Source organism: Coregonus clupeaformis, unplaced genomic scaffold (genome assembly GCF_020615455.1).
Source record: "Coregonus clupeaformis isolate EN_2021a unplaced genomic scaffold, ASM2061545v1 scaf1336, whole genome shotgun sequence".
NCBI lineage: Eukaryota > Metazoa > Chordata > Actinopteri > Salmoniformes > Salmonidae > Coregonus > Coregonus clupeaformis.
This window is the reverse complement of record NW_025534790.1, coordinates 124,386-151,885: the sequence shown is the minus strand read 5'-3', so window position 1 is coordinate 151,885 and position 27,500 is coordinate 124,386. Positions and strand designations below refer to the sequence as shown.

The following is a 27,500-nucleotide window of genomic DNA, read 5'->3' as shown; positions in this document are numbered from 1 at the left end:
GATGAGCTGTGACATACAGTGGGGAAAAAAAGTATTTAGTCAGCCACCAATTGTGCAAGTTCTCCCACTTAAAAAGATGAGAGAGGCCTGTAATTTTCATATCATAGGTGCACGTCAACTATGACAGACAAAATGAGAAGAAAAAAAATCCAGAAAATCACATTGTAGGATTTTTAATGAATTTATTTGCAAATTATGGTGGAAAATAAGTATTTGGTCAATAACAAAAGTTTCTCAATACTTTGTTATATACCCTTTGTTGGCAATAACACAGGTCAAACGTTTTCTGTAAGTCTTCACAAGGTTTTCACACACTGTTGCTGGTATTTTGGCCCATTCCTCCATGCAGATCTCCTCTAGAGCAGTGATGTTTTGGGGCTGTCGCTGGGCAACACGGACTTACAACTCCCTCCAAAGATTTTCTATGGGGTTGAGATCTGGAGACTGGCTAGGCCACTCCAGGACCTTGAAATGCTTCTTACGAAGCCACTCCTTCGTTGCCCGGGCGGTGTGTTTGGGATCATTGTCATGCTGAAAGACCCAGCCACGTTTCATCTTCAATGCCCTTGCTGATGGAAGGAGGTTTTCACTCAAAATCTCACGATACATGGCCCCATTCATTCTTTCCTTTACACGGATCAGTCGTCCTGGTCCCTTTGCAGAAAAACAGCCCCAAAGCATGATGTTTCCACCCCCATGCTTCACAGTAGGTATGGTGTTCTTTGGATGCAACTCAGCATTCTTTGTCCTCCAAACACGACGAGTTGAGTTTTTACCAAAAAGTTCTATTTTGGTCATATGACATTCTCCCAATCATCTTCTGGATCATCCAAATGCACTCTAGCAAACTTCAGACGGGCCTGGACATGTACTGGCTTAAGCAGGGGGACACGTCTGGCACTGCAGGATTTGAGTCCCTGGTGGCGTAGTGTGTTACTGATGGTAGGCTTTGTTACTTTGGTCCCAGCTCTCTGCAGGTCATTCACTAGGTCCCCCCGTGTGGTTCTGGGATTTTTGCTCACCGTTCTTGTGATCATTTTGACCCCACGGGGTGAGATCTTGCGTGGAGCCCCAGATCGAGGGAGATTATCAGTGGTCTTGTATGTCTTCCATTTCCTAATAATTGCTCCCACAGTTGATTTCTTCAAACCAAGCTGCTTACCTATTGCAGATTCAGTCTTCCCAGCCTGGTGCAGGTCTACAATTTTGTTTCTGGTGTCCTTTGACAGCTCTTTGGTCTTGGCCATAGTGGAGTTTGGAGTGTGACTGTTTGAGGTTGTGGACAGGTGTCTTTTATACTGATAACAAGTTCAAACAGGTGCCATTAATACAGGTAACGAGTGGAGGACAGAGGAGCCTCTTAAAGAAGAAGTTACAGGTCTGTGAGACCCAGAAATCTTGCTTGTTTGTAGGTGACCAAATACTTATTTTCCACCATAATTTGCAAATAAATTCATTAAAAATCCTACAATGTGATTTTCTGGAGAAAAAAATTCTAAATTTGTCTGTCATAGTTGACGTGTACCTATGATGAAAATTACAGGCCTCTCTCATCTTTTTAAGTGGGAGAACTTGCACAATTGGTGGCTGACTAAATACTTTTTTCCCCCACTGTAGATATCAGTGGATACTAAAGAGCAGCATTTTACCTTACCTTACTGTGAGAGGGGGTGGGCACCTGGTCACAGTCACTCACTTCAGACACACTAGGGAGCGATGGGGGTCTGAGCAGGGAGGGACTGGCTGCTGCTCCATTGGTTGACAAGGTTGGTGGGGGGTGGCTTTGAGTACAGGCGGAACTAAGACTAGTGGAGATTGCTGGCACAGACACACTCTTGGGCAAAGAGAGGCTCTGGGCTATATCTGATTTGCCAAGAGCACTTGGTGCTCCAGTTACACTGCATATGCCATCAGCTCCAGCTAAATTAGACACACTAAGTGAATCGGCAGAAGCTTCAGAAACACCATATGAACTAGCTTCTTCAGTTAAATTAGATATGTTCGGTGCACTAACTGCTCCAACTAAACCTCCTAACCCACCAGCTCCAGCTAGATCAGATACACCAAGTGAACTGGCTACTTCAGATAGATTAGATACATCAAGTGAACTAGCTGCTTTGGACAAGTTGGTTGATTCTCCAACTCCAACATCTGCTAAATTACATACATCAAGTGCGCCAGCTGCTTCAGCCATGTTAGCTATCCCACCAACATCAGCTGACTCAGATATACCAATTGAACCAGCTTCTTCCGCTAAATTAGATACAGGACGTGAGCATCCTGCTTCAGCTAAACTGTCTACCTTTGGTGCATTAGCAATTTCAGGTAAATTTACTGTGCCATCTGCTCCAGCAAGATTAGACTTGTCAACTTCTCTGGATGTGTCCTCTAAATTAGCTTGGCAATGTGAGCTGGCTGCTTCAGCTAACTGACTGGTACCACACCATGTCTGGCTGGTTACCATTGAGGGCTGTGCTTGGCCTTCAGCACCTCTCATTGTGCCCTCTTCCCCTGTGTAATCATCATCAGCCTCCTCATCCTCAAACTCCCCAAAGGGGTTGGGAGGGGGTTCTCTCGCTCTGTACCAACTCCCTCTGAGGGAGGGTATAGAGCCTGAGCGTGGGGGCTTGGGCATACTAGGGGGCGGGGCAGGGGGCAGCTTGGGCCAGGGACCTGGCTGGACAAGCTCCAGCCACGGTGGGTCTTTGGGTTTACGGGGCCCACTGGGTTGGCCAAACCTGATGTCAAAAGTTAAAGAAATAAATAAGCATTCATTGGACAATTCTAATCAAAGTTACATAATGTGTTATGTCTGATGAACAAACTCACCTGCGAGAAGGATTGGGTAAAATCTTACTATCAACTGGGTAACCTGCAGAGAGAGGGAGATGGACAGAGGCTTTAGGTGGACGGGTTCTGGGTGCAGGACGAGGAGGGGTGGAGTCTAACACTCGTCTGGGTGCAGGTACTGGCCGTCCAGGGCTTCCACAGGGATCTGGGCTCTTTGTTTCTATTGTCTGAATGGGCCGTGTCCCTGCTTCTTCAAGCATTCCCTCTTCTACAATGGGCTTTGGAGGACGGGGTGGCCTTGGCTTCTTGAGTGTGTCTTGCCTTGTCTTTCTCTCACCTCCCTCCGTCTCTGTCTCTCCTCTTCCACAAATAACTGTCTCACCTGAGTCTGTTTTTCCAATAAAATGAGGGAGATCGGGGTTGTCTGTAAGTCCACCCTGAGATAGTGTCACCTCATGCTCATCTAATTTGTGTAGATTCTCTGTTGATCCAGTTTGTTTACTGTAGTCGGAGCGGGCATTTTGACTGGCTGTCAAGTGGTGGGTGCAGACCAAGGAGCCAACTTCACTCCCCTCTTTGTAAGACCCTGGTAAGAGAGTGCTGCTGCACACACTGCATCTGATAGAGAAACACAGGATGACATGAGAGGGACACAAATCACAGATTATATTTCACTGTCTGCAGATAAGGATAAGCGTTGCCTTCTGAGCAGTGCTGTTACCTGAAGCAGCTGCGGTGGTAGAGTTTCCCCTCAGTGAGATGTCTCTGCACCAGGTGGACATGCTTCGTGCAGGAGGCACAAATGCTGCATGGCCTGCCTCTGATGGATCGCTCCTCTGTCCTTGACTGTTGAGCAGGGGAGGTCAGCCAAAGGCAACAGTAAAGAAGAAGAAATGTGAGAATTTGGGAAGAAAGAGGAGATTGAGATATATAACTTTGTGGACAGAGTTGAGATCAAGTAATAATAAATCAAAATAAATCAAATAAAAATGGCTTCATAACAACTTTATTACATTACCTTAGATGGCTCCAAACCTCCACGAAAATCAGGTTGTGTCTTGGAGTGACTGGAGCACTCTGCGACACATGGCGTCTTCAAACTGGCTGGACTGGCTGCTTAGTAAAGATGCACATTTTGAATATACACACATTTGACAAACAGGAGGAACCAACCCAGCATGTGCTGTTTTCCCAATTTGACTATGACACAATTAGCCACACACCATGAGACTTGTTGTTGAAGCAGTGGTAGTAATGGGAGAGGTAAGTGATGACGCTTAGCCGGTCTGGTACCTCTGTGGACACCATGTCCTTAGCATTCAGCAATGCAGGGATGCCCAGCTTTGACTGTGCGACCTCAAATGCCTGGTAGGAGACAGGGAGCAATAATTAAATGCCAGACAGATAGGACAATATAAACAGATGTAGTGCAATGTATGAACATAAACATGCGTTGAGACAGTTAGTCATGCATGCAGGGAAAACATAATTACGTAAAACTCACCAGATGGTTGTTTTCATAAACATTATGTTTGGAGAGGGAGTTGAAGTCTCTGGAGTAAAAGCAGAATAGTACTATGTGATACAAATGATGGGCCATCACAGACCCCTAAATAATAATTTGACCAACAACACTGGGATGTAATGAAGAGGAGGGAGGGATTGGGTATTTTATTAGGATCCCCATTAGCTGCTGTGATAGCATAATACAGAACATTAATAGACAAGAACAGCTCAAGGACAGAACTACATAAATGTAAAACATCACACAGCCTACATAACAATACATACACAATATCTAAGTGAAATAGAGGAGAGGCGTTGTGCCGTGAGGTGTTGCTTTATCTTTATTTTATTTTTTTAAACAGGTTTGCTGTTCACTTGAACAATCTGTGATGGAAGGGAGTTCCATGCAATCATGGCTCTATATAATACTGTACATATTCTTGAATATGTTCTGGATTTGGGGACTTTGAAAAGACCCCTGGTGGCATGTCTGGTGGGGTAAGTGTGTGTGTCAGTGCTGAGTGTATGTCGACTATGCAAACAATTTGGAATTTTCAACACATTAATGTTTCTTATAAAAACAAGAAGTGTCTCTCCTCTTCTTTTAGCCAAGAGAGACTGGCATGCATAGTATTGATATTAGTCCTCTGATTATAGTTTAGAGCTAGACGTGCCGCTCTGTTCTGGGCCAGCTGCAGTTTTTGTAGGTCCTTCTTTGCAGGACCTGACCATATAACTGGGCAATAATCCAAGATAAGTTAAAACTAGAGCCTGCAGGACTTGCTTTGTGGAGTGTGGTGTCAAAAAAGCAGAACATCTCTTTATCACGGACAGACCTCTCCCCATCTTCACAACCATTGAATAAATATGTTTTGACCAAGACAGTTTACAATCCAAGGTAACACCAAGTAATTGAGTCTCCTCAACTTGCTCAACAGCCACATTATTGATTATCAGATTCAGTTGAGGTCTAGAACTTAGGGAGTGATTTGTACCAGATACAATGCTCTTAGTTTTAGAGATGTTCAGGACTCGTTTATTACTGGTCAACCATTCTAAAACTGACTGCAAATCTCTGTTTAGGGTTCCAGTGATTTCACTAGCTGTGGTTGCTGACGCATGAATGGTTCAATCATCTGCATACATAGACACACAGGCTTTGTTTAATGGTCATTAGTAAAAATAAAAAAATAAAAAAGTAGAGGGCCAAGAGAGCTGCCCTGCGGTACACCACACTTTACATGTTTAACATTAGAGACGTTTCCATTAAATAATGGAGGGGGGAGGAAAGGATAGACAGAGAGGAAGATTAAGGAGAGTTAACTTGGAGCTTAGGCCATGCTGTGGTTCCGTGTGTCAGGGCAGACAAATCCACTATGACAGCCTTCAGGTCCCTGCTACAGCTACAGATTAGAGAGCTTGCCAGCCGTTCTGGATCAGCCTAAGGACAGGCAGGAACTGAGTCTGACTGTGCGTCCTTAGGCCTACTGTCAACAATGTACTCACATTCAACACACACACTGACTGGGGCAGAGCTACAGGGGTAGGATTGTGTGGGAGACTGGGTGCCAGTGATGGCCCACGGTAGTAGAGAGGATGGGGAAGCTCACAGGAGAGCTCACATTCCTATTCTAATTTATTTTATATACTTACATCAAATCAGGTCGGTGTTTGTGGATTATGGCACAAAACGCCAATCCATCTCTGAATGAAGAAGACATGTTCCTTATCTCCACATTGGGGTAATTTTCGCATTTTATGCGACACCATTCCTGTAAAGCTTTCAATGACCCCATGATAGAATTTCATCCTCCCATTTTAAATTGATAAAGTCAACAACCACTTCAACCTCAACCTGTCAGATCCTGGATCTTCAATGCTATGTAGCACATCCACTAGCTACGTTAGCTTGTTGGCTATATTTGTCGACCAAGTCAAACAAGTTCAACATTATTTTTACTGATAAAACCTGTGTGACTTCACTTGTAACTTGCTTCCAATGTGTTCCCCCAAATTCTCTAATCTCAGCGAAGTAGATCCTTGAAGTAAAAAATAGCGAGCAACGTCCGCTTTCGCGGGTTGATTTGCTGTACAATGTTGCCACAACAATAAATCTCTTCACTAAAGTATGTTTTCGTTCGAATCCCTTTTGGGTTACATTTTCATAAAGGTGTTACTTTGTTTCGCGCTCGTGGCTTTCCGAAATAATGTACTATCCCGAAGAGTTGACCACACAGAATAAACACCTAAACAAACCCGTTACTGTACCACACGGTAACTGTACTGTATATACACACTATGTGCCACTAGAGGGTAGAGAAAACAGGTAGAAATCTGAAACTGCTTGCACAGGTTGACAATAAACAACTACAGTATGATCGAGAAGGTTCAGTATGATAACCTTTTTATGTGTTATATATTCTTATGCGCCAGTGCCAGCTGTCATTGCGTTCAACATCCATCCATCACTGTTGAAGAGGTGAAAAGGGGAGCTCTCAAATTTGTTCCTCGCGAGACTCTTTCATGGTAAAGGGAATTCCCGTAGTGATGGCGGCGCCGCCTGACACGGAGAGTTTGGAGTCACGTATCAGTAAGTATTTTAAAAGTTATTTAGGCTGTAGAGAGAGTTATTGGAGCATACATTCTTGGAAAATAACCGTTTCGCAGTCGACCGAGATGACAGTTTAAGCAAAATCAAGGTGCAATCTGGGAGGGACTGTAGACCTCTCATAAACAGCACGCTAACTAATTAGCAAGCTAGCTGTTTGGCTAGCTAGCGAGTTAGCCAGATAGATTCCCAGAACCATCTAGACTAGAGAGAATGCATCAACCTCTTGCTAGATACGTGAACCAGCAAGCCACCTATTGTGAATTCATATCCTGCCAGTGACTATAAGTTTAGCGACGTGACAGTGTGCTGTCAAATGCAAGAAGAATTAAACATGGATATGTGTCACTGACTATCGAAAACATATTCTGATTAACCTTTGCTTCCCCTTTGACCAATTTCCTTAATTATCCCATTACAGACAAGGCCACAAACCCACTAAACAGAGATACACATTGGGACAGCATCCAGGCCTTCTGTGACCAGCTCAACAATGATTTGGAGGGGTATGTGAATGTCAGTGTCTCATAACATGTACACGTCTGAACACTATTGTTTTCACCTCTCAGGAGTAGCTGTACTGAGTACATGCTTGTTACTTAAAGCTGCAATATAACTTTTTGGGCTACCAACCAAATTCACACAGGAATGTGAGTTATAGATCTGTCATTCTCATTGAAAGCAAGTCTAAGAAGCGGTAGATTTGTTCTATGTGCTCTGTTTCTATGCTTCCCATTCTTAAGTTTCATTTTTGCATCTTTTGGTTTTGTACACCAGCTTCATACAGCTGAAAATACAATATTTGTAGTTATTGAAAATATATTTCACAGCGGTTTAGATGGTACAATGATTCTCTACACTATACATTGCTTGTTTTACCACATAAACTGAAATTAGGTAAACTATTAGAATTTTAGCAACCAGGAAATGGCGGTGCGATTTCTTCATATTGCACCTTTAAGATTTCTGACACTGACCCTGTGCTGACATCTGTGTCATTCAATTAAAAAACATGGTGTTGTCTAGAGTAGAGGGAGAGGCAATATTGCATGTTGTACAATAGTCAATGGTAGATAGATTTGCTGCCAACTTCATTCCCATCAAACTCTTTATGTTCCATTTCAGACCCCAGCTGGCCACCAGGCTACTGGCTCACAAGATCCAGTCACCTCAGGAGTGGGAGGCCATGCAGGCACTCGTGGTGAGTTGAGTGATGGCAGTGTGTTGTAATGGGAATCAGAGCCAATACAATTGACAGCCTTCTGTGTAGTGTGTGTGCCTACATTCATATTGAAGAAATGAATTGTGTGACTCACTTGTGATGTGTGTACAACCAGGTGCTGGAGACGTGCATGAAGAGCTGTGGGGAAAGGTTCCACAGTGAGGTGGGCAAGTTTCGCTTTCTCAACGAGCTCATCAAAGTGGTCTCTCCAAAGGTAATGATTGGCTCTGTCTACCTTTCATTGAGCAAGTCTGTTAAGATTGGATAAGCTCTATCACTCAGCATGCTCCTGCTCTCTCCCTCAGTACCTTGGCACCCGGGCTCCAGAGCCAGTGAAGAAGAAGGTGTTGGAGCTCATCTATAGTTGGACACTGGGGCTGCCTGACGATGCAAAGATCGCTGATGCCTACCAGATGCTTAAAAAACAGGGTGAGCTGTTCTACACTTAGTGACTGCAGTGTATTTATGATAGTGATGGACGCACAGTTGTTGTTTAGGTAGTTGTCAATGTTATGTTTACCTTGGTTTATGTTTTTTTTTTAACCAGGCATTGTCAAACAGGACCCAGTTCTTCCAGCTGACAAACTCCTCCCGCTTCCACCTCCCAGACCAAAAAATGCCATATTTGAAGATGAGGAGAAGTCAAAGGTAATGCATTGTTAAACAAAATAAACATAACTATTTTTTTCAAATTTTGCATTACAAATGTGATTCACCATGCATTCTCCACTCCATTTACCACCCCATCCCTAACTTTAAATTCTTCCTCCTCCTTGGTGTCTTGGTAGACACTGGCTAGCCTGTTGAACAGCACACACCCTGAGGACCTGAAAGCAGCCAACAAACTGATCAAGGAAATGGTGCAGGAGGTACAGTCTCTTTTCTCAAGCTCACGTAAATGTATGAATAAAATAGATATATAGGCTGTTACATTACAGTAATACAGATATGCACATCACATCGCACAGTATGAACTGTATTATCTAGTCTGTGTGTTAGTATGGGAGAGAAAGAGAATGGCCAAATGCTTTAGTACTATACTGTCGTGTAAGGGGACTGAGTGAGAAAGTGGGTTCTCTGCCCTGAGGGGTTGACTCCTTGTCAGAATCATTCAGTGTTTTCATGACTCTGTCCTTAGTTTAGGGACAAAGGATCATTTTCTTCCCCCCTCTTCTCCCTGGTTTCTTCTTCCTGACCCGTGTGTGTCTCAGGACCAGAAGCGGGCGGAGAAGGTGTCCAAGCGTGTGAACGCCATCCAGGATGTGAACGAGAGTGTCAGCCTACTGACTCAGCTGCTGGAGGACTATGACAGGACCACCAACCCACAGAGCAATGCAGAGCTCATCCAGGTCTGTGTCACTGAACACCCAGTGGGCCACCATACACAAGCAACACCATGCTATGACAAACCACAGAGACACCTCCCACACTGCCATAACAGCATCACCTATATATGATGTATACAAAGCACTGCATGCAGATACAGACATTTGATAGTGTGTATTTGTGTGTTTAGGACTTGTACCAGCGCTGTGAGAAGATGAGACCCACATTGTTCAGACTGGCCAGTGATACGGAGGACAATGATGAGGCTCTGGGTGAGTTTTCAGACACTCCTCAATGTAGGACTCAATGTGTATAAGTGTATGGTACAGAGAGAGAAGAATATGTGGGTGACGATGTACAGTATATAACAATTGTTTCTCCTTGTGTGTGTGTGTGGGCAGCGGAGATCCTCCAGGCCAACGACAGCCTGACTCAGGTCATCAACCTGTACAGGCAGCAGGTGAAGGGGGAGGTGGTGAACGGGAACAATTCAGCTAATACACAAAGGCTCACAGGTGAGCAGCAATGGGTCAATGAGACATACATCCATAGGGACGATAGGGTCACTTGACACGTGCTTCGTAGGAGTGGAGTAGAGTATATGATTACATGATGAGCTCATTCTAGAATGATTACAAAGATGAGCTCATTCTAGAATTCCTCTCACTGTACACTTATCTCTTACAGGAAGTAGTACGGCGCTGCTTGATCTATCGGGATTGGACACGTCGCCCCAGTCACATCATTCCTACCCAGAATTCCCCACTCCAACAGACAGCCTAAATGCTCCCTCTCAGGAGATGGGCATCGGTCTCCTTGACGATGAGCTAATGTCACTAGGTAAGGGCAGACAACATATTACATCAAGTCTTCCAAGACCTCTGCTACTTCCATGTTGTGTGTGTTAATTATGGGTCACGTTGTGCCCATCTTTCCAAGGTTTGAGTGAGGGGACCCACACCTCCAACCCGGCCTCCCAGCCTGAGGACTCTACCGCCTGGGACTCTTTCCAGGTGAGGGGGAGAACTGAGCACTTCACACAGGGAGACATGATGTGAGATTATGCATAATATTCACAATTAACACCAAATCCATTGAGTCCCTTTTAGCTTGATAGCCATTATTTGGGCAGGTTCATGATTATACCTAAAAACAACAAGTGTAACGTCTCTGTCTTACACATGGTGAAAATGTATGCACTCACTAACTGTAAGTCGCTCTGGAAAAGAGCATCTGCTAAATGACTAAAATGTAAAAAATGTCGCTTTTTTTTTTGCAACAGTCTTCCGACAGTGTTGATATCCCAGCAGCGCCCAGTGTATTACTGAGTCCAGAGCCGCCCCCCTACATCCAGCCTCTTTCCACTGGAGCCACGTCTGGAAGTTCAGCCTTAGATGAGTTGGATCTGCTGGGGAAGACGCTGCTGCAGCAGTCCCTACCTCCAGAGGGCCTGCAGGTCAAATGGTAACTAACCCTTCACCATGGGATGGTTTTACACCACAGGAGATGTTTGTGTCAATTATCCGTGTTAGTCTGCCAGTTATGTTGCTGCTTAGTACAGTATTGATGGACCACTGTATTCATTACGATTTAAAAAGTCACTTCAAGTGCTGTAGAAGCTAAACAATATATGAAGAATCATGACGCGCTGACCATGCCAACTTGTTGTAACAACATGACAGACACTCAGCAACATTGTTCAACCTTTGATGTAGTACCCATATCTATTTTCAGGGACAAGCAACCGTTCAAACCTACTCTACGAGATCTCCAGAACAAATCTGGAGCTAATCCAAGTCCTATCCCGGCCTTCTCCCCTGAGCACCCGGTGGCTCTCCTAGGTGATAGGTTGTTGGACACCTCTCCGGTTCACACAGTCATTCCCCCTATAGAAATGACCCTGACAGATGTTTTTGTGCCGCTTGAGTCCATTAAGCCCAGTAAGTATCTATAATATTTATAGTATCTACTTGCTATGCTAATAGTCCATCACATTTGAACAGTTTTTTAAAACTTGCTCTGTTGTGTCCAGGCAGCCTGTTGCCTTTGACGGTGTTTGACGGCCACAGTTTGCGGGTGCTCTTCCACTTTGCACGTGACTCTCCGCCCTCTCTTCCTGATGTGCTGGTGGTGATCATCTCCATGCTCTCCTCCGCCCCGGTTCCAGTCAGCAACATCCTCTTCCAGTCCTCTGTCCCTAACGTAAGACCTCTTCTCTCTTAATCTGCCTTTTCACCTTCCGTTCCATTGTCAGTGTAGGGTTGACAGCATGTCCTCTGTTGTAGACAATGAGAGTGAAGCTACAGCCCCCATCAGGAACAGAGCTTCCAGCCTTCAATCCCATCCTCCCACCTGCTGCCATCACACAGATAATGCTGCTGGCCAACCCTCACAAGGTACCAGACTGTATAGACACTAATTGAAAGCCTGTTATATACCCCTGTGGCATCCCCAACATTAACATTTATTGTAATTATAAACCATAAAGCCAAATAGATTTTTGCAACACTTATTCAACCCTGAATTCTCTTCTTTCCAGGAGAAGGTGCAGTTGCAATACAGGCTAACCTTCACGCTAGGAGAGGAAGACCATGATGAAAGTGGAGTTGTAGAACAGTTTCCACCTTCAGACACGTGGGGCAATCTTTAACATTCAACAGATTGAGAAGATTTGGCTCTGCTATGAGCCTTTGCATCCCACACTCAGACACGGCATAAACCTTGCTTTTTTAAACATGCTTCTATATTTCTATTGATTACCTTGCTTAGCCAATTTCAACTGTTTGTATGCTTTATGCTTTGGAGTAATGTCCTCTGTGCATCTTTACAGAACTTTCTTTGGCTGCTTTCAAACATGCACTGTCTGCTGTGCAATAGTACTATGTGTTACAGCAAAGTCTTGTTTTTAACAGTTAGTATAAATTCTATGAAGGAAAGAGACAACCTATTTGTTTACTTTCATGATCCGGGAGACATGCAATGGACCTTTTGGGGAAGGCTCATCTTTATCTTTTGAGTCTCTTTTTTTAAATATATATATATATATATATAGCTGTAGACTGTCCTGTTGAATGCCCTGCTGACGTTCTGTGTTTTCCCCACCATGCTCCCAGGTTTGGTTGTGATAATGAAGGAGCACTCTTCCTCTCCTTCTGCACAGAGAATGATTTGCCTCATGTCCTTGTCATGTAAAATTAGATACTCATTCTAACACTGAAGTCCTATTTAATCTGCCATTTGTGCCTATTTAAGGTTTGTTTTCACTGTCATGTCCATTTGGATGGTTTCACCTGTTACTCATTTGATCCATAAAGCTTTTCAGACATTGCATATGTAAATATGAGTTTGGGTATGAGAGTCTTTTACTCCTAGCAGCTTCATAGATTACCTGTTCCGGGAAGAAGTCTGTCAAGGTCTTGCTGAATCACTCCTTCCTCAAAGGCTCCAGTCTCCCAAGCACATTCCACCAGGGATCTCCAATACAACTATGTAAATGTTGGAACTTCTTATGTACATTTGCCAAGAGCAAAGACAACATTTATTGAAAATATTTAAGAGTAATATAATTTCTTGGGGTTTAAACTTAATTAAGATGGAGTCTGACAATCTTAACCAAGCTCATTCGCACAATGGTAGTTTTAAAAGCAGTAGTTGGAGCACAATCAATAATACCTCACCTAGTGGAGTACAGAAACATGTTAAGACACCTTTAAACATTCAAAAACTTTATTGAAACCTGAAAAACAAAACCACACAGTAAAAAAAGTGATTTTACAGGTCAGTCTTGTCTATATACTAGAATGATTCAACTACACAGATGGAAAGGACAGAGATGCAGCTAAGCACAAACCTATTCATCCCTACACTAGGAAGAAACAAGCATGTGACATGTTTAATAGAGAAACAATATCCCAAGACCATGAAACAAAAATGAAATATGCTCCAGCTACCGAGGGGTTGAATGATCCCTATCAACATAAAAAAAAAAAAAGTAAGTATATAAAGGTTTGAATGAACAAACTAAAGTTTAATATCTTTTTAGAAGTCTAGGAATAACCTAATGACAGGAAATGTCTATCAATATTTCAAAATACTGTACTGGAACTGAATTACTAATCACCTTTTTCAGATAAATTCTAAATGGGAAAATAATCACTTGTGTACAAACACTAAAGCTGAAGAACCAAAAGCGCAACATCTGAATGAGCTGAGAAAAAAAGTTGTAGAGAAACTGTAGCACCTACCTCTGATACACCTAAAGGCAAAATAACACTTTAGTTCACTATACTAAGAAAGCCGGTTTGTACAATGAAATAACCTTTACGTTTGAGGACAATAATATGCGGAAAAAGTTACACTTAACCAGACTTAACTGTTGACAGCACTGGATATGTATTTAGTGGGAAAACAACATGAAACAAACTAATTCAATTGCACTTCAATGAAAGTACACCATTTCATAATCTGCAAATTTATAAGGATTCAATTTCAGCACAAATGTATTCCACTTTAATTGTGGTCTTCTAACTACTCGAAGGACAATCTGCATTTGTACAGCTATTTTAATGCTTAGAAAAAATCTTTTCAAAGCACTGATGTGAAATTGCTTGATCATTATTGGAATGTTGATGAATGTTCACAACAAATCGGCTTACTTTTTGTTCTTAACGCTCACCAATCTACCCAACACCTCTGGATTTATGTCAGCCAAGGCCAAGATTTTGTGCACAGTACTCTAGAATCTCCAAACCTGACAATCTAAATCCTTACACAACTGACTTTTCTGGTTGATGTTGGGGATTGTATGCATGTGTGGTGAGGGCTACCCCCAGCTTTACTTCCTCTGTGAGGTTGGAGGGAGTGGGGGAGCAAACTGGAAGGGCGAGTGCCCCATTAATCCCATCATGGGCTGGGCTGGGGTAAACTTCTGGGCCATGAGGGGCTGTGGCCCTGAGGGGGTTGGAGGGAGCTGACTGGACCTGTTGACTGAACCAAACTGCCCCGCTGACTGATCCTGCCCCCCATTGCTGCTCCCGGACTTATACTGGCTGCTCCCGCTCTGGTACTGGTCGTAGGAGGAGCTGGAGTTGGAGCCATAGCTGCGGCTCTCCCTGCTGCCCCTGTCCCTGTAAGAAGAGGAAGAGGACGACCTGTCCCCGGCGCGGCTGCTCCCTCCACCTCGGATGTCACGGCTGAAACTGCTGCTGCTGTTCCCTGTGCCGCCGCTGCTCCCCCGGCTGTCCTTGCTGCCCCCACCCACGGTGCGCATGCGCCTGTTGCACTCATCCTGATACATCAGGTTGGGGTTATTGGCATTGGAGCTGTTGCCACGGATACGTAACCTGCCTCCTGCATTCCAAAGAGAGGAGAAGATGCAGTCCGAGTTATAAAATGCTGCACATACCTGGACACACGACACATACTGTAAAAAACTAGCTTGTTCAAAGTACAATGAAGAAACCTCAAAAATCAACAGCCCACTGTCAATCACTTCAAAAAAATCTAGAGGGGCAACTCTTTCCTTCCAGACATTTCCCTTGAAGGACCTCCCTCATTCTCTCACCTCCTCCACGGCCTGTGTTTACCAGTTGCAGCAGCTTGGGGTTGATGGCCTGCCGGGCCTCCTCTAGCACACGGATGAGCTCACGGGCCTGACGAAGGTTGCCCGGGGTGAAAAACGTGTAGGCCGTACCCTTGTTGGTGCTACGGGCCGTACGGCCGATACGGTGGATGTAGTCCTCAGAGGAGTTGGGGTAGTCATAATTGATGACAAATTTGACATCCTCCACATCTTGGGTTAGGAGTTGGGGTAATTGAGTGGGGTAGGGAGGGTTAGTCAATGGGGGAGAAGAGACGAGGACAAGTTATGAAAAGCAGCATTGATTGATAGAAACATTACACAACAATAAATATGCCACCTGTGGAAAGGTCAGGGAGAGGAATGGAGAGTTCATTTATTCCTATTTTAAGATATTTGTTTTGTGCACCAAGCAAAACTAGAAATCTACTTGGTACAGACAATACCCATAAGACATAGATTAAACTCTGAAACCTCACTTACCTGTCTAGTGAAGGCTGAACAATCTAAAATCGGTAGAAAAACTTTAATCTGACTTACCCCAAAATAACTACAATACTGTAAATATTTTTTGTTAACCAATACATTATGTTGCTCGAAAATTGCAATGGGCTCCTCAGTATTCCAGCCACTCTATATTTCAAATGAATCCAATGCTTTTGGTCAAGCACTGAATCTACTGCTTCTTCTTAACCAAAACGTTACTATAACAGCCAATCAATACCAGATTCATAGCCAGATAGACTAAATAATTAAAAATAGGGTTTGAACATCCTCATTTTGAAACAGGCAAAGGGTAAGATTTTTTAAAAGTCTGTTTCTCATTACAGTTGACATAGGGCTCTGAAAACACTGCTGTGGGTTAAAAATGTCTCCTTTTTCTTACGGATCGATGAGGTGGATGGGAACAGGGAAGGGGGGGTGAGGTACTTACCCTGTATTAGAGATGACTTACAAGGTTAGCGCCCTCTGTCCCCCCCTGACCAGTCCTGGGAGGTCTGTAGGGGTAGGAGAGTGAGGAGGACAACATGGGTCCTCCCCCCCTCCCATCACTCCTCCACACATCCCTCCCAACTGGAGTGGCAGAGCCAGAACCCAGGCTGGACTGGGTCTGACGCCACACCCTCGCTCTGCCTCTTCACATCTCCCTGCTTCTTTCAGCCTGGGAGAGATTGAGGTTGTTCATCAGGGGCATGAACAGGGGAAATTGGGATACTGTTTCTATACTGTTGGGTACTTCAACTTCAGGGGTCTAAACATGGACTTACTGTAACTACCTGTATGGTAAGCATCCTCTCCCGTTTCTAGCGAATACCTGATGTTTAATTCTAGTTTGGGGGATATTTTCTGGGGTTGTTGTTGAGATTATCCATGGTCTTTGGTTGAAATCTGTTCAGAGACAAATGGAAGAGACCCAGAGAAGTCCCCCTGGGTCCTTCCCAGACTGGCAGCGTGTCCAGGAGCCCAGGGGTTCAAGTGCAGTAACAAGAAACAGACACTGGGGTGGCGATGTGGAGGTTTTAGGGTGCTAAAATACTCAACATAAAGGGACTTTGCCAGGGAACATGAGCATTTGTAGAAGGGGGTATATACCGATTTTATCAGGACATGGATTCTGACTGGGGTTTGCTGAGCACGGGTAGAACGTTTCCATAATTTCTACAGGTCTGGGTTGTCTTTGCATGATGCAAACAAAGAGTAATTCGATATTTGAAGTAAAGAGATGAAAGCATGAAAGATTGGGGAAGAAGGCCAAGGGATCACATGACCAAGGTCAGAATAAGCATAGCAAGAGGTAGAAAGAGAAAGTATCTCTAAACAGTGGACTATGAACGGGTAAATGGACAGTGTAAAGTGTGAGAGATTAAGGGGGTGGGCAGAGAGAACGAAGGATAGAGAGAGACAGAAAGAGGGGGGGATATATAGAGGCTCCTTCAGGCCAGGACTCCTGCCAGCCAGGACCAGACATGACGCCCGCAGAGGGAGAGGCCGGCACAGCCAGTGGTGGGGGTGTCAGGCTGCATAGGGGGCTGCAGGGGCAGTTTAGAGGGGAGCCTCCAGCATAGCAACCCACGCTCGGCTTGCCGCCTTTTCCTGTCTTCTTGTAACGCACCACTGTATCTATTAACCTCTGGGGAAATTGTTTGTCTACATTTAAGACTAGCTATACTATATGCTAGAATTACTTTACGAATGTTTCTGGTAGCTATACTGTATGCTATAATTGCTTTACGAATGTTTCTGGTAGCTATACTGTATGCTAGAATTACTTTAAGAATGTTTCTGGTAGCTATACTGTATGCTAGAATTACTTTAAGAATGTTTCTGGTAGCTATACTGTATGCTAGAATTACTTTAAGAATGTTTCTGGCAAACTTCTTATCAATCAATTGATCTCCAATGATGCCAAACCTCATTTAGTATCTTCAAAAATGTGTAACTAGGGCTTTTTGAAAACTTTCCATATTAGCAAAGGGAATGGAGAAATCCTCTGAAAACTTTAAAGCTGTTTAGTGAAACAAACCTGCTTAGCATTGTGTAGCTATATTAGTGTAATTTACTAAATGAACTACATGTGGTGCGTTACTGTTGCAGGCTGATGGCTTAGCTTGAGGGAGGCCGCCCCCCTCTTGGCCCTCTGAGCTGACCGCCCGCCCCAGTTTAAAATTTGGAATCCCAGCAGCACCCCTCCCCCCCCCCTCTGTCGTCCAGGCAGTCAGTTTGCTGGAAGGGGGAGAGTTTTTTTGAGGGCTCTGTTCTGGGTTTTCGGAGAGATGGCTGTGTCTGGGATTGATAAATCAGGCCTCCTCTCCCCTGTGTTTCTCTCCGCAACTCAGGCTCGATTAGTCATGCCTAGGTCCGGCTGCAGGCTCCCGTGGGCCTGTGCGCTTCTAGTGCCGGAAGAGAGACTTGGAAACAAAACAAAATGAAAGAAAATAAATGAACACAGAAACAAAACAAAATTTGGTTAAAAAAATTGATTGCAATAAGGGGGTGCATCACTCTCCATACCCTTATTTTAAGTTCATACTTCACACACTGACAAAAGGTAGCTCAAATTACTATATGTTTTTAGATGTACTCATTGGTTGGATTTTTCTAGCCCTGTTTTTCAAGGGACCTGGCATTCCACAAAGGAAAATCAGTTCCAGAAATAAGGCAGAGTTCTTAAATATATACTCTGTATCTAAGAAGTACTGATGACAAGAACGCCACACTTCATATTAAACAAAGTGGCAACAGTACTCACAGAAATCTGCTTCAATGTGTTTTTAGGTGGCCATTTCATGAATTCAATAAATCTATAAATTTCTTGGGATTCTTACATGCAGTGGGGCTAGTATACTTGTACATCTAATCACCATTAGCTGTCCTACTCATAGCCCATGGAGGGAATATGTCTGTGTTTGTAATAATGCCGAGGGATTGTGCTTTTATTCTGAGCTCACAGTACATACCTAAACCACGTGAGGCCACATCAGTAGCAATAAGAATAGGAGCCTTGCCACTACGGAACTCTATAAAAGGAGAGGAAATACCAAGAGAGATCAGCTGAGGGACACAAAGGAATGCGTCATGACAACAACCAATACCAATTAGCCCTATACTAGCCCATATAATACTCATAATAAACCACGTCTTACCTGTCAGCACCCAGTCTCTCTCTGGCTGAGTCTTGTCACCATGGATACACATCGCTGGCCACCTGAGGAGCAAACCAACCTGTCAGCTTGATGATCAGTAACTGGGAATTGCTATGAAGTAGTACAACCCCATGACCATAACTTTGTTATATTCAATGGTATCAATTAATTATTCCCAGAGTGTGTGTGCGTTCCTTTCCCTCGCTCACCCATCGCGTCTCATTCTGCGGGTCAGATCATCGCAGCGTTTCTTGGTCTCCACAAAGATGATGGTCTTGTTCTCCTTCTCAGCCATGATCTCCTCCATCAGCTGGAGCAGCCTGGGAGAAGGTGAGCGAACATGTTAGCCAATGAAAGCTCTTTGGAGAGTTAGTTACATCCTACATCGGTCTACGACCAAGCCTCATCAGTTTGCATCAACACAGTCCCATTCACTAATGCTAATGTTTCAGTGGAGTAGAGTGAACAAGTATTAGCCTCACTTGTTGTCTTTCTCGCTCTCCGTGCACACGTCCACAATCTGCAGGATGTTGTGGTTGGCGCTCAGCTCCAGGGCTCCCACATTGATCTGGACATAGTCCTTCAGGAAGTCCTCTGCTAGCTGCCGCACGTCCTTGGGCCAGGTGGCACTCCACATCAGGGTCTGTCTGTCAGGCTGGGATGAGAGCAGCATTAGAAACTCTTGATAAAAACGTAAGCACATTTTGCAGTAGCTAGCAGCAGTAGCAGATGTTTTATTATAGTATAGCAGCAGCACGGGGATATAGACTAGAAACCACTAGCCATTTGGAATAAAGAAGTTGCAGTAGTCCATCTACAGAAATATACAGTGAGTGTACAAAACATTAGGAACACCATCCTAATATTGAGCTGTATCCCTTTTGCCTTCAGAACAGCCTCAATTCGTTGGGCATGGACTACAAGGTGTCGAAAGCGTGCCACAGGGACTCTAATGCTTCCCACAGTTGTGTCAAGTTGGCTGGATGTCCTTTGGGTGGTGGATCATTCTTGATACACACAGGAAACTGTCGAGCTTGAAAAACCCAGCAGCGTTGCAGTTCTTGACACACTCAAACCGGTGCGCCTGGCACCTACTACCATACCCCGTTCAAAGGCACTTAAATATTTTGTCTTGCCCATTCACCCTCTGAATGGCACACATACACAATCCATGTCTCAATTGTCTCAAGGCTTAAAATCCTTCTTTGACCAATCTCCTCCCCTTCATCTACAATGGTTATAGTGGATAGCTGACATCAATAAGGGATCATAGCTTTCACCTGGTCAGTCTGTCATGGAAAGAGCAGGTGTCCCTAATGTTTTGTACACTCAGTGTATGTCTTAGGCAGGCCTGAAATGCGTCAATGTGTAGCTAATGCATGGGAAAGAGATAAGTTAATAACAGCTGTAAAATAAGGGTTACTTTGCTTTTGAGTGACGAGAGAACCATACTCACCCTAATCTGGTCAACAATCTTGCGGATCTGTGGCTCAAAGCCCATGTCCAGCATTCTGTCAGCCTCGTCCAGCACCAAGTAGGTGCAGCGCCGTAGGTTCGTCTTCCCTGCCTCCAGGAAGTCAATGAGACGACCCGGGGTGGCGATGCAGATCTCAACACCTGGGAGGGAGAGTGAGAGCAGCGTAGGTTTCTCTGGTTTGGACAGACATGCGTAATGGAAAAGAGTATGGAGTATCTTCAGCGTATAGGTCATATCATGGTAACTAACATGACCTGACAAAAATGTGAATACTGGAGGTGGTATAGTAGAAGTATTGTAACATGTGTAGGCCCTTTTCCAGAGGGGCCTCCTTACCTCTTTCCAGATCACGGATCTGGGGTCCCTTGGGCGCTCCCCCGTAGACACAGGTGCTCTTGATGCGGGATGACTTGCCGTATTCATGCGCCACCTGCTGAACCTGCTGGGCCAGCTCTCGAGTCGGTGCCAGAACCAAACACTGCACAGAGACAGGACGGGGATAGAAAAAAACACTCCCCTGAATAGAATATAATAAATTTTGGAAGTGGCTGATATCCATACATATGAACAATTATAGGAAACACATGCCGTAAGATTCATCCAGAATGGTTTACTTACGATTGGTCCGTCTCCTCTTTCTAGGTAGGGCTGGTGGTTAATGTGCACAATGGTAGGCAGGAGATACTGAGGAGATACAACAACAAGGGGATAAATACCCGACATCAAGCAGGAGAGATGAATAATAGAGAAGGAAGTAGAGCCCAACCGATATATAATTTCACCGATATATATCAATTCCACAATAACCGATATTCAATAAACAGAATGAAAAAAGGGAATCTCATGCTTATCGGAACACTTGTGGACATTCTCATGTGTCATTACTGTCACAATGTAAAAAAATCAACATTTGCAGCATATTTCTTAGATAATTGCTCTTTTGGATGGCCATTTCTGAAAAGTCAATGTGGAAAATGTTAACTTTCATTTATCCACTGTAAAACAGTATATCGGCAGGTATACCATATTGATAAGTTTTGTCCCCCAAAAAAAATCTGAATCGGTATCGAACCCCAAAAACACATCGGTCGGGCTCTAGAAGGAAGACAAGAAAACTGAGGATATTGTATGGCAGTCAACACAGGGGTATGTGTAAAAATGGGCAGAAAGACAAATGAATAAAGATGTCTACAGATATGAACAGTGTGCATGCTGCTATTGTTCTTAAGTGTTACTGTAACTTTGTGTTCATGCTGTTCTGTTCTTGTGGATGTATAATGACGCAGCTGCATCTCACCGATAAGGTTTTCCCAGAACCTGTCTGTGCGATGCCCACCATGTCCCTGCCACTCAGGGCCAGTGGGAAGCCTTGTGCCTGGATAGCTGTTGGCTCCTTAAAGTTCTGCTGTATCAGCACGTCCATCACATACTCTGGGTGAAGTGGATAAGAACATCTTATAAGCATAACTAAATAACTACAAGTTGCTTTGGTTGACAAAACTAAGGTTCAATTGGCCACATTACCTGCCAGAATAGATGTTTCCCAGAAGTGAAAACGATATGCATATTTACAATGAAGCCAGGGCAGTTCAGTTGTACTGTAACGTTTTTGTACTTACGGGGGAAATGGGCCTGGGAGAAGCTAGAGACAGGTTTCGGGCAGCCTGACCCCCTGATAGTGATTTCCTTCTTCCTGCGAAACTCCTCCAAGTCATACTGAGAGACAGAAAACAATATCTGAGACAATAAGAAAACAAAAACTATCCACCAGTAGTGTAAAGGGTGGCACATCTGGAAACAACTGCAGACTAAGTCTATAAGAGTATAGGGCAGTGATTTTCAATCTTAGTGGAGACCAAGAGTGTGCAGACTGCCCAGCACAAATAAACCAGATTCACTAAACATCAAACCCTTGATTGTTGAATCAGATGTCATAGTAGGCCTACTGGACTGTGCTGTAACAAATGCACATCCTGTGGTTCTCCATGACTGAAGCACACTGGTGTGGGGAGATACCTGGCTCATGCGCTGGACATCTGGATGTTCATTGTAAAAGTTCTTTTCAAACTTTGGAAGCTCGTCTAGGTCCCATTTCTTCTTGCGCAAACGCTCCCCTGGGTTCCCAAACTTCTTGTTGGGAGGGGGACCTCTGCTAGACCCAAAACGAGGACTCCTAACAAGATGACAAGCACATTGATTAGTATTTGATTACTTCCAAGCTAGACTCACTGTACACAACATTTGCCAAGGACAGAAAGAATTGGAGGGAACGCATTTTGGCCATTGGTCCCAAAGGGTATGAAGAGGATTACATAGCTAGCTAGCTAAGTACAGTGAGGGAAAAAAGTATTTGATCCCCTGCTGATTTTGTACGTTTGCCCACTGACAAATAAATGATCAGTCTATAATTTTAATGGTAGGTTTATTTGAACAGTGAGAGACGGAATAACAACAAAAAAATCCAGAAAAACGCATGTCAAAAATGTTAAATTGATTTGCATTTTAAATGAGGGAAATAAGTATTTGACCTCCTCTCAATCAGAAAGATTTCTGGCTCCCAGGTGTCTTTTATACAGGTAACGAGCTGAGATTAGGAGCACACTCTTAAAGGGAGTGCTCCTAATCTCAGCTTGTTACCTGTATAAAAGACACCTGTCCACAGAAGCAATCAATCAATCAGATTCCAAACTCTCCACCATGGCCAAGACCAAAGAGTTCTCCAAGGATGTCAGGGACAAGATTGTAGACCTACACAAGGCTGGAATGGGCTACAAGACCATCGCCAAGCAGCTTGGTGAGAAGGTGACAACAGTTGGTGCGATTATTCGCAAATGGAAGAAACACAAAAGAACTGTCAATCTCCCTCGGCCTGGGGGCTCCATGCAAGATCTCACCTCGTGGAGTTGCAATGATCATGAGAACGGTGAGGAATCAGCCCAGAACTACACGGGAGGATCTTGTCAATGATCTCAAGGCAGCTGGGACCATAGTCACCAAGAAAACAATTGGTAACACACTACGCCGTGAAGGACTGAAATCCTGCAGCGCCCGCAAGGTCCCCCTGCTCAAGAAAGCACATATACATGCCCGTCTGAAGTTTTCCAATGAACATCTGAATGATTCAGAGGAGAACTGGGTGAAAGTCTTGTGGTCAGATGAGACCAAAATCGAGCTCTTTGGCATCAACTCAACTCGTCGTGTTTGGAGGAGGAGGAATGCTGCCTATGACCCCAAGAACACCATCCCCACCGTCAAACATGGAGGTGGAAACATTATGCTTTGGGGGTGTTTTTCTGCTAAGGGGACAGGACAACTTCACCGCATCAAAGGGACAATGGACGGGGCCATGTACCGTCAAATCTTGGGTTAGAACCTCCTTCCCTCAGCCAGGGCATTGAAAATGGGTCGTGGATGGGTATTCCAGCATGACAATGACCCAAAACACACGGCCAAGGCAACAAAGGAGTGGCTCAAAAAGAAACACATTAAGGTCCTGGAGTGGCCTAGCCAGTCTCCAGACCTTAATCCCATAGAAAATCTGTGGAGGGAGCTGAAGGTTTGAGTTGCCAAACGTCAGCCTCGAAACCTTGACTTGGAGATCTGCAAAGAGGAGTGGGACAAAATCCCTCCTGAGATGTGTGCAAACCTGGTGGCCAATTACAAGAAACATCTGACCCCTGTGATTGCCAACAAGGGTTTTGCCACCAAGTACTAAGTCATGTTTTGCAGAGGGGTCGAATACTTATTTCCCTCATTAAAATATAAATAAATGTATAACATTTTTGACATGCGTTTTTCTGGATTTTTTTGTTGTTATTCTGTCTCTCACTGTACAAATAAACCTACCATTAAAATTATAGACTGATCATGTCTTTGTCAGTGGGCAAACGTACAAAATCAGCAGGGGATCAAATACTTTTTTCCCCTCAGCTGGTCTTTATAGATTCATTGTAGCTATCCATCTTTGGTTAGATATTCTTGTTAGCTAAAGTGAATAGAGATAGCCTGGAAACCCGACGTTGAATTGTATTGAATTCTACATTGGGCAAAAATGTTTGTTTGGATCAGGAAAGTTTCCACTCACAACCTCTACAAGCCAGCTTGTTGAATAAAATGACATTGAAATATTCTCTACCGGTTACTGCTGTTGGTCCTTTTTACAGTAGGAATGTGAGACAATATACAGCGCATTCGTAAAGTATTCAGACCCCTTGATTTTTCCCACATTTTGTTACGTTACAGCCTTATTCTAAAATTGATTAAATGTTATTTTTTTCTCATCAATCTACACACAATATCCCATAATGACAAAGCGAAAATAGGTTTATGAATTTTTGCTAATGTATTAAAAATTTAAAAAACAGAAATACCTTATTTACATAAGTATTCAGACCCTTTGCTATGAGACTCGAAATTGAGCTCAGGTGCATCCTGTTTCCATTGATCATCCTTGAGATGTTTCTACAACTTGATTGGAGTCCACCTGTGGTCAATTCAATTGATTGGACATGATTTGGAAAGGCACACACCTTTCTATATATGGTCCCACAGTTGACAGTGCATGTCAGAGTAAAAATCAAGCCATGAGGGTGAAGGAATTGTCCGTAGAGCGCCGAGACAGGATTGTGTCTGGGGAAGGGTACCAAAAAATATCTGCAGCATTGAAGGTCCCCAAGAACACAGTGGCCTCCATCATTCTTAAATGGAAAACATTTGGAAGCACCAAGACTCTTCCTAGAGCTGGGCGCCCGGCCAAACTGAGCAATCTGGGGAGAAGGGCCTTGGTCAGGGAGGTGACCAAGAACCCAATGGTCACTGACAGAGCTCCAGAGTTCCTCTGTGGAGATGGGAGAACCTTCCAGAAGGACAACCATCTCTGCAGCACTCCACCAATCAGGCCTTTATGGTAGAGTGGCCAGACGGAAGCCACTCCTCAGTAAAAGGCACAGGACAGCCCGCTTGGAGTTTGACAAAAGGCACCTAAAGGACACAGACCATGAGAAACAAGATTCTCTGGTCTGATGAATCCAAGATTGAACTCTTTGGCCTGAATGCCAAGCGTCACGTCTGGAGGAAACCTGGCACCATCCCTACGGTGAAGCATGGTGGTGCATCATGCTGTGGGAATGATTTTCAGCGGCAGGGATTGGGAGACTAGTCAGGATCAAGGGAAAGATGAACGGAGCAAAGTACAGAGATCCTTGATGAAAACCTGCTCCAGAGCGCTCAGAACCTCAGACTGGGGGCGAAGGTTCACCTTCCAACAAGACAACGACCCGAAGCACACAGCCAAGACAACGCAGGAGTGGCTTCGGGACAAGTCTCTGAATGTCCTTGAGTGGCCCAGCCAAAGCCCAGACTTGAACCCGATCGAACATCTCTGGAGACCTGAAAATAGCTGTGCAGCTACGCTCCCCATCCAACCTGACAGAGCTTGAGAGGATCTGCAGAGAAGAATGAGAGAAACTCCCCAAATACAGGTGTGCCAAGATTTGTGTCATACCAAAGAAGACTCAAGGCTGTAATCACTGCCAAAGGTGCTTTTAACAAAGTACTGAGTAAAGGGTCTGAATACTTATGTAAATGTATATCCGTTTAAAAAAAAAATATATACATTTGCAAAAAAATGTAAACCTGTTTTTGCTTTGCCATTATGGGGTATTGTGTGTAGATTTATAAGGGGGGGAGGGGGAAAGGGGTCAGAATAATTTACGAATGGACAGTACCCACAGTAAAGTATAATTAAATCACCTTATCAAAATGCATGCAGATTTATATCACCTGTAACATGCCCTGAACCATGTATGCTTGCATGGCGTGCATGTATTTTCATCTTGTGCCCATGCTTCAGGTGATTGAAATCTTAACGCACTACCAGCGCTTTGAAAAGTTGATTTAATTATGCTTTCCTGTGGATATATTGTCTCACATTCCTACCTGCAAAAGGACCAACGGTAAAGTAAGTTAAAATATAATTTTATTCAACTTTCTGGCTTGCAGAGGTCGTAAGAAGAAACTTTCCTGATTCAAATGCTCATTTCTGCCCGACGTAGAATTCAATTCAATTCAATTCATCGTCGGGTTTCCAGGCAAATAGCTAACGTTAGCTGCCCGACTTACCCCCTGTCGCGACCACGGTCCCGGTCCCGGTCCCCATACGACGAACCGCCCCTCATTTTAAAAACCAATTTACTTCTACCTAGCTAGTTAGTTGGCTAAATATATATATAAAAAATATTTCTCGGTTGGAACAGAGGCAAGTTTTTGCAGGCAAGCCTTAGATATTCGCGTTCAAAACGGCAAGCTATCTAACGTTACAGTAGTAGCTAGCTAAGGCCCTTATTGTGTTAACATTAGCTGGCTAAGAGACGGCTAAGTTACAGTAGCTAGCTAGCTAGCTATAACAAATGTGAAACTGAGAGAATTTGTTTAAATATTATTGAACGAACGTGTACAAAGCGTTAAGACAAATTAACAAGTTTTTTTTTTTTTCTCCTACAAACCACCGCAAACAGGTGATATCTAAAGGTCTCGGAAACTGCAGCCAAAGATTTATATGCACTGCAGCGAGTGTTGTGTTGTTGTTAGCTTGAGCTAGCTAGAGTTCTTCTTCTATGGTATTACTGCGGTCCACAAACAACGTCAGCGGTCCATGCTGCCACCAACTGGATGGGGTGAAAACTGATACGCCTTAACGCAAAATAATATGGAGAAGGGAAGGGTGAAAAAATATACTTTAAATAGTCAAAAGTAAATAAAACAAACTGTACTCCTTCAGTCAGATTCAAATATATATTCAGATCCCTACACAGGTTCAGGAACCTGGGAGTCACAATTATGTCTAGTTTCTTAGATTTTTGTATTAGTTTGTTCAGTGCAATTTATCACTTGCACAATAAATGCAACAAAGTCCACCTTCACTGTTAGTGTTTCTGGATCCTTCTCCTGAACTGCATTCACTGCAGGCTGTGGGGCATCCACTGCCATCTCATCTCATCTCCACTTGCTCTTTCAGCTATTTTCACAGCCTCCACATAGGAGACCTGCTGGAAAGCCCTGATCCTAGCGACTGCGACCTCCTTCATCCTTACAGGGCACTCCAGGAACTTGGGAACGTGATTCCCATCACAATTACAGCAACGTGCTTCATCTGACTCTTCCTTCGACAAACACTTGCCACGTGTCCAAACTTTTTACAATTCAAATCAAATGTTATTTGTCACATACACGTGTTTAGCAGATGTTATAGCGGGTGTAGTGAAATGCTTGTGCTTCTAGCTCTGACAGTGCAGTAATATCTAACAAGTAATATCTAACAATTTCACAACATATACCTAATACACACAAAA

General features: G+C 43.9%; 3 protein-coding genes across 4 annotated transcripts; 1 reads left to right on the top strand and 2 right to left on the bottom strand.

Moving 5' to 3' along the window:
* Positions 1-1,600: 1,600 nt before the first annotated feature.
* On the bottom strand, positions 1,601-6,531 carry LOC121568650 (MICAL-like protein 1). Of its 2 annotated transcripts, XM_041879055.2 has the most exons (7): positions 5,950-6,531; positions 4,295-4,343; positions 4,014-4,155; positions 3,809-3,903; positions 3,512-3,636; positions 2,830-3,408; positions 1,601-2,738 (listed from the first exon to the last, which is right to left on the bottom strand). In XM_041879055.2, exons 1-7 carry the CDS (start codon positions 6,090-6,092, stop codon positions 1,646-1,648), a joined length of 2,226 nt encoding a protein of 741 aa, XP_041734989.2. In that variant the 5' UTR covers positions 6,093-6,531; the 3' UTR covers positions 1,601-1,645. The 2 variants fall into 2 exon arrangements, with proteins under 2 accessions (XP_041734989.2, XP_045073994.1); XM_045218059.1 differs by having other exon boundaries at positions 2,659-3,408.
* A 118-nt stretch (positions 6,532-6,649) lies between these two features.
* On the top strand, positions 6,650-12,795 carry LOC121569012 (ADP-ribosylation factor-binding protein GGA1). Its single transcript, XM_041879593.2, has 17 exons — positions 6,650-6,886; positions 7,326-7,410; positions 8,030-8,105; positions 8,242-8,340; positions 8,432-8,555; positions 8,674-8,774; positions 8,915-8,995; positions 9,338-9,475; positions 9,643-9,724; positions 9,854-9,967; positions 10,140-10,292; positions 10,392-10,465; positions 10,735-10,916; positions 11,187-11,392; positions 11,485-11,654; positions 11,738-11,848; positions 11,992-12,795. Exons 1-17 carry the CDS (start codon positions 6,820-6,822, stop codon positions 12,100-12,102), a joined length of 1,974 nt encoding a protein of 657 aa, XP_041735527.1. The 5' UTR covers positions 6,650-6,819; the 3' UTR covers positions 12,103-12,795.
* Positions 12,796-13,160: 365 nt separating this feature from the next.
* On the bottom strand, positions 13,161-26,759 carry LOC121569013 (probable ATP-dependent RNA helicase DDX17). Its single transcript, XM_041879594.2, has 13 exons — positions 26,272-26,759; positions 22,168-22,324; positions 21,771-21,867; positions 21,449-21,582; positions 20,770-20,835; positions 20,488-20,629; positions 20,131-20,291; positions 19,157-19,329; positions 18,884-18,994; positions 18,675-18,736; positions 18,489-18,548; positions 15,016-15,243; positions 13,161-14,801 (listed from the first exon to the last, which is right to left on the bottom strand). Exons 1-13 carry the CDS (start codon positions 26,325-26,327, stop codon positions 14,287-14,289), a joined length of 1,962 nt encoding a protein of 653 aa, XP_041735528.1. The 5' UTR covers positions 26,328-26,759; the 3' UTR covers positions 13,161-14,286.
* Positions 26,760-27,500: the final 741 nt, after the last annotated feature.

Bases quoted from the DNA above. Each gene is read 5' to 3' on its own strand.
- LOC121568650 (XM_041879055.2), bottom strand. From the start codon at position 6,092: ATGGGGTCATTGAAAGCTTTACAGGAATGGTGTCGCATAAAATGCGAA. The intron at 3,409-3,511 runs GTAACAGCACTG...TTTCTCTATCAG, and splicing joins TACCACCGCAGCTGCTTCAG to ATGCAGTGTGTGCAGCAGCA. The intron at 2,739-2,829 runs GTGAGTTTGTTC...TTTTGACATCAG, and splicing joins TTACCCAATCCTTCTCGCAG to GTTTGGCCAACCCAGTGGGC.
- LOC121569012 (XM_041879593.2), top strand. From the start codon at position 6,820: ATGGTAAAGGGAATTCCCGTAGTGATGGCGGCGCCGCCTGACACGGAG. The intron at 8,341-8,431 runs GTAATGATTGGC...TCTCTCCCTCAG, and splicing joins TCAAAGTGGTCTCTCCAAAG to TACCTTGGCACCCGGGCTCC. The intron at 10,466-10,734 runs GTGAGGGGGAGA...TTTTTGCAACAG, and splicing joins CCGCCTGGGACTCTTTCCAG to TCTTCCGACAGTGTTGATAT.
- LOC121569013 (XM_041879594.2), bottom strand. From the start codon at position 26,327: ATGAGGGGCGGTTCGTCGTATGGGGACCGGGACCGGGACCGTGGTCGC. The intron at 22,325-26,271 runs GTAAGTCGGGCA...TCATCTTGTTAG, and splicing joins GACCGTGGTCGCGACAGGGG to GAGTCCTCGTTTTGGGTCTA. The intron at 20,836-21,448 runs GTGAGATGCAGC...GTATCTCCTCAG, and splicing joins GTTCTGGGAAAACCTTATCG to TATCTCCTGCCTACCATTGT.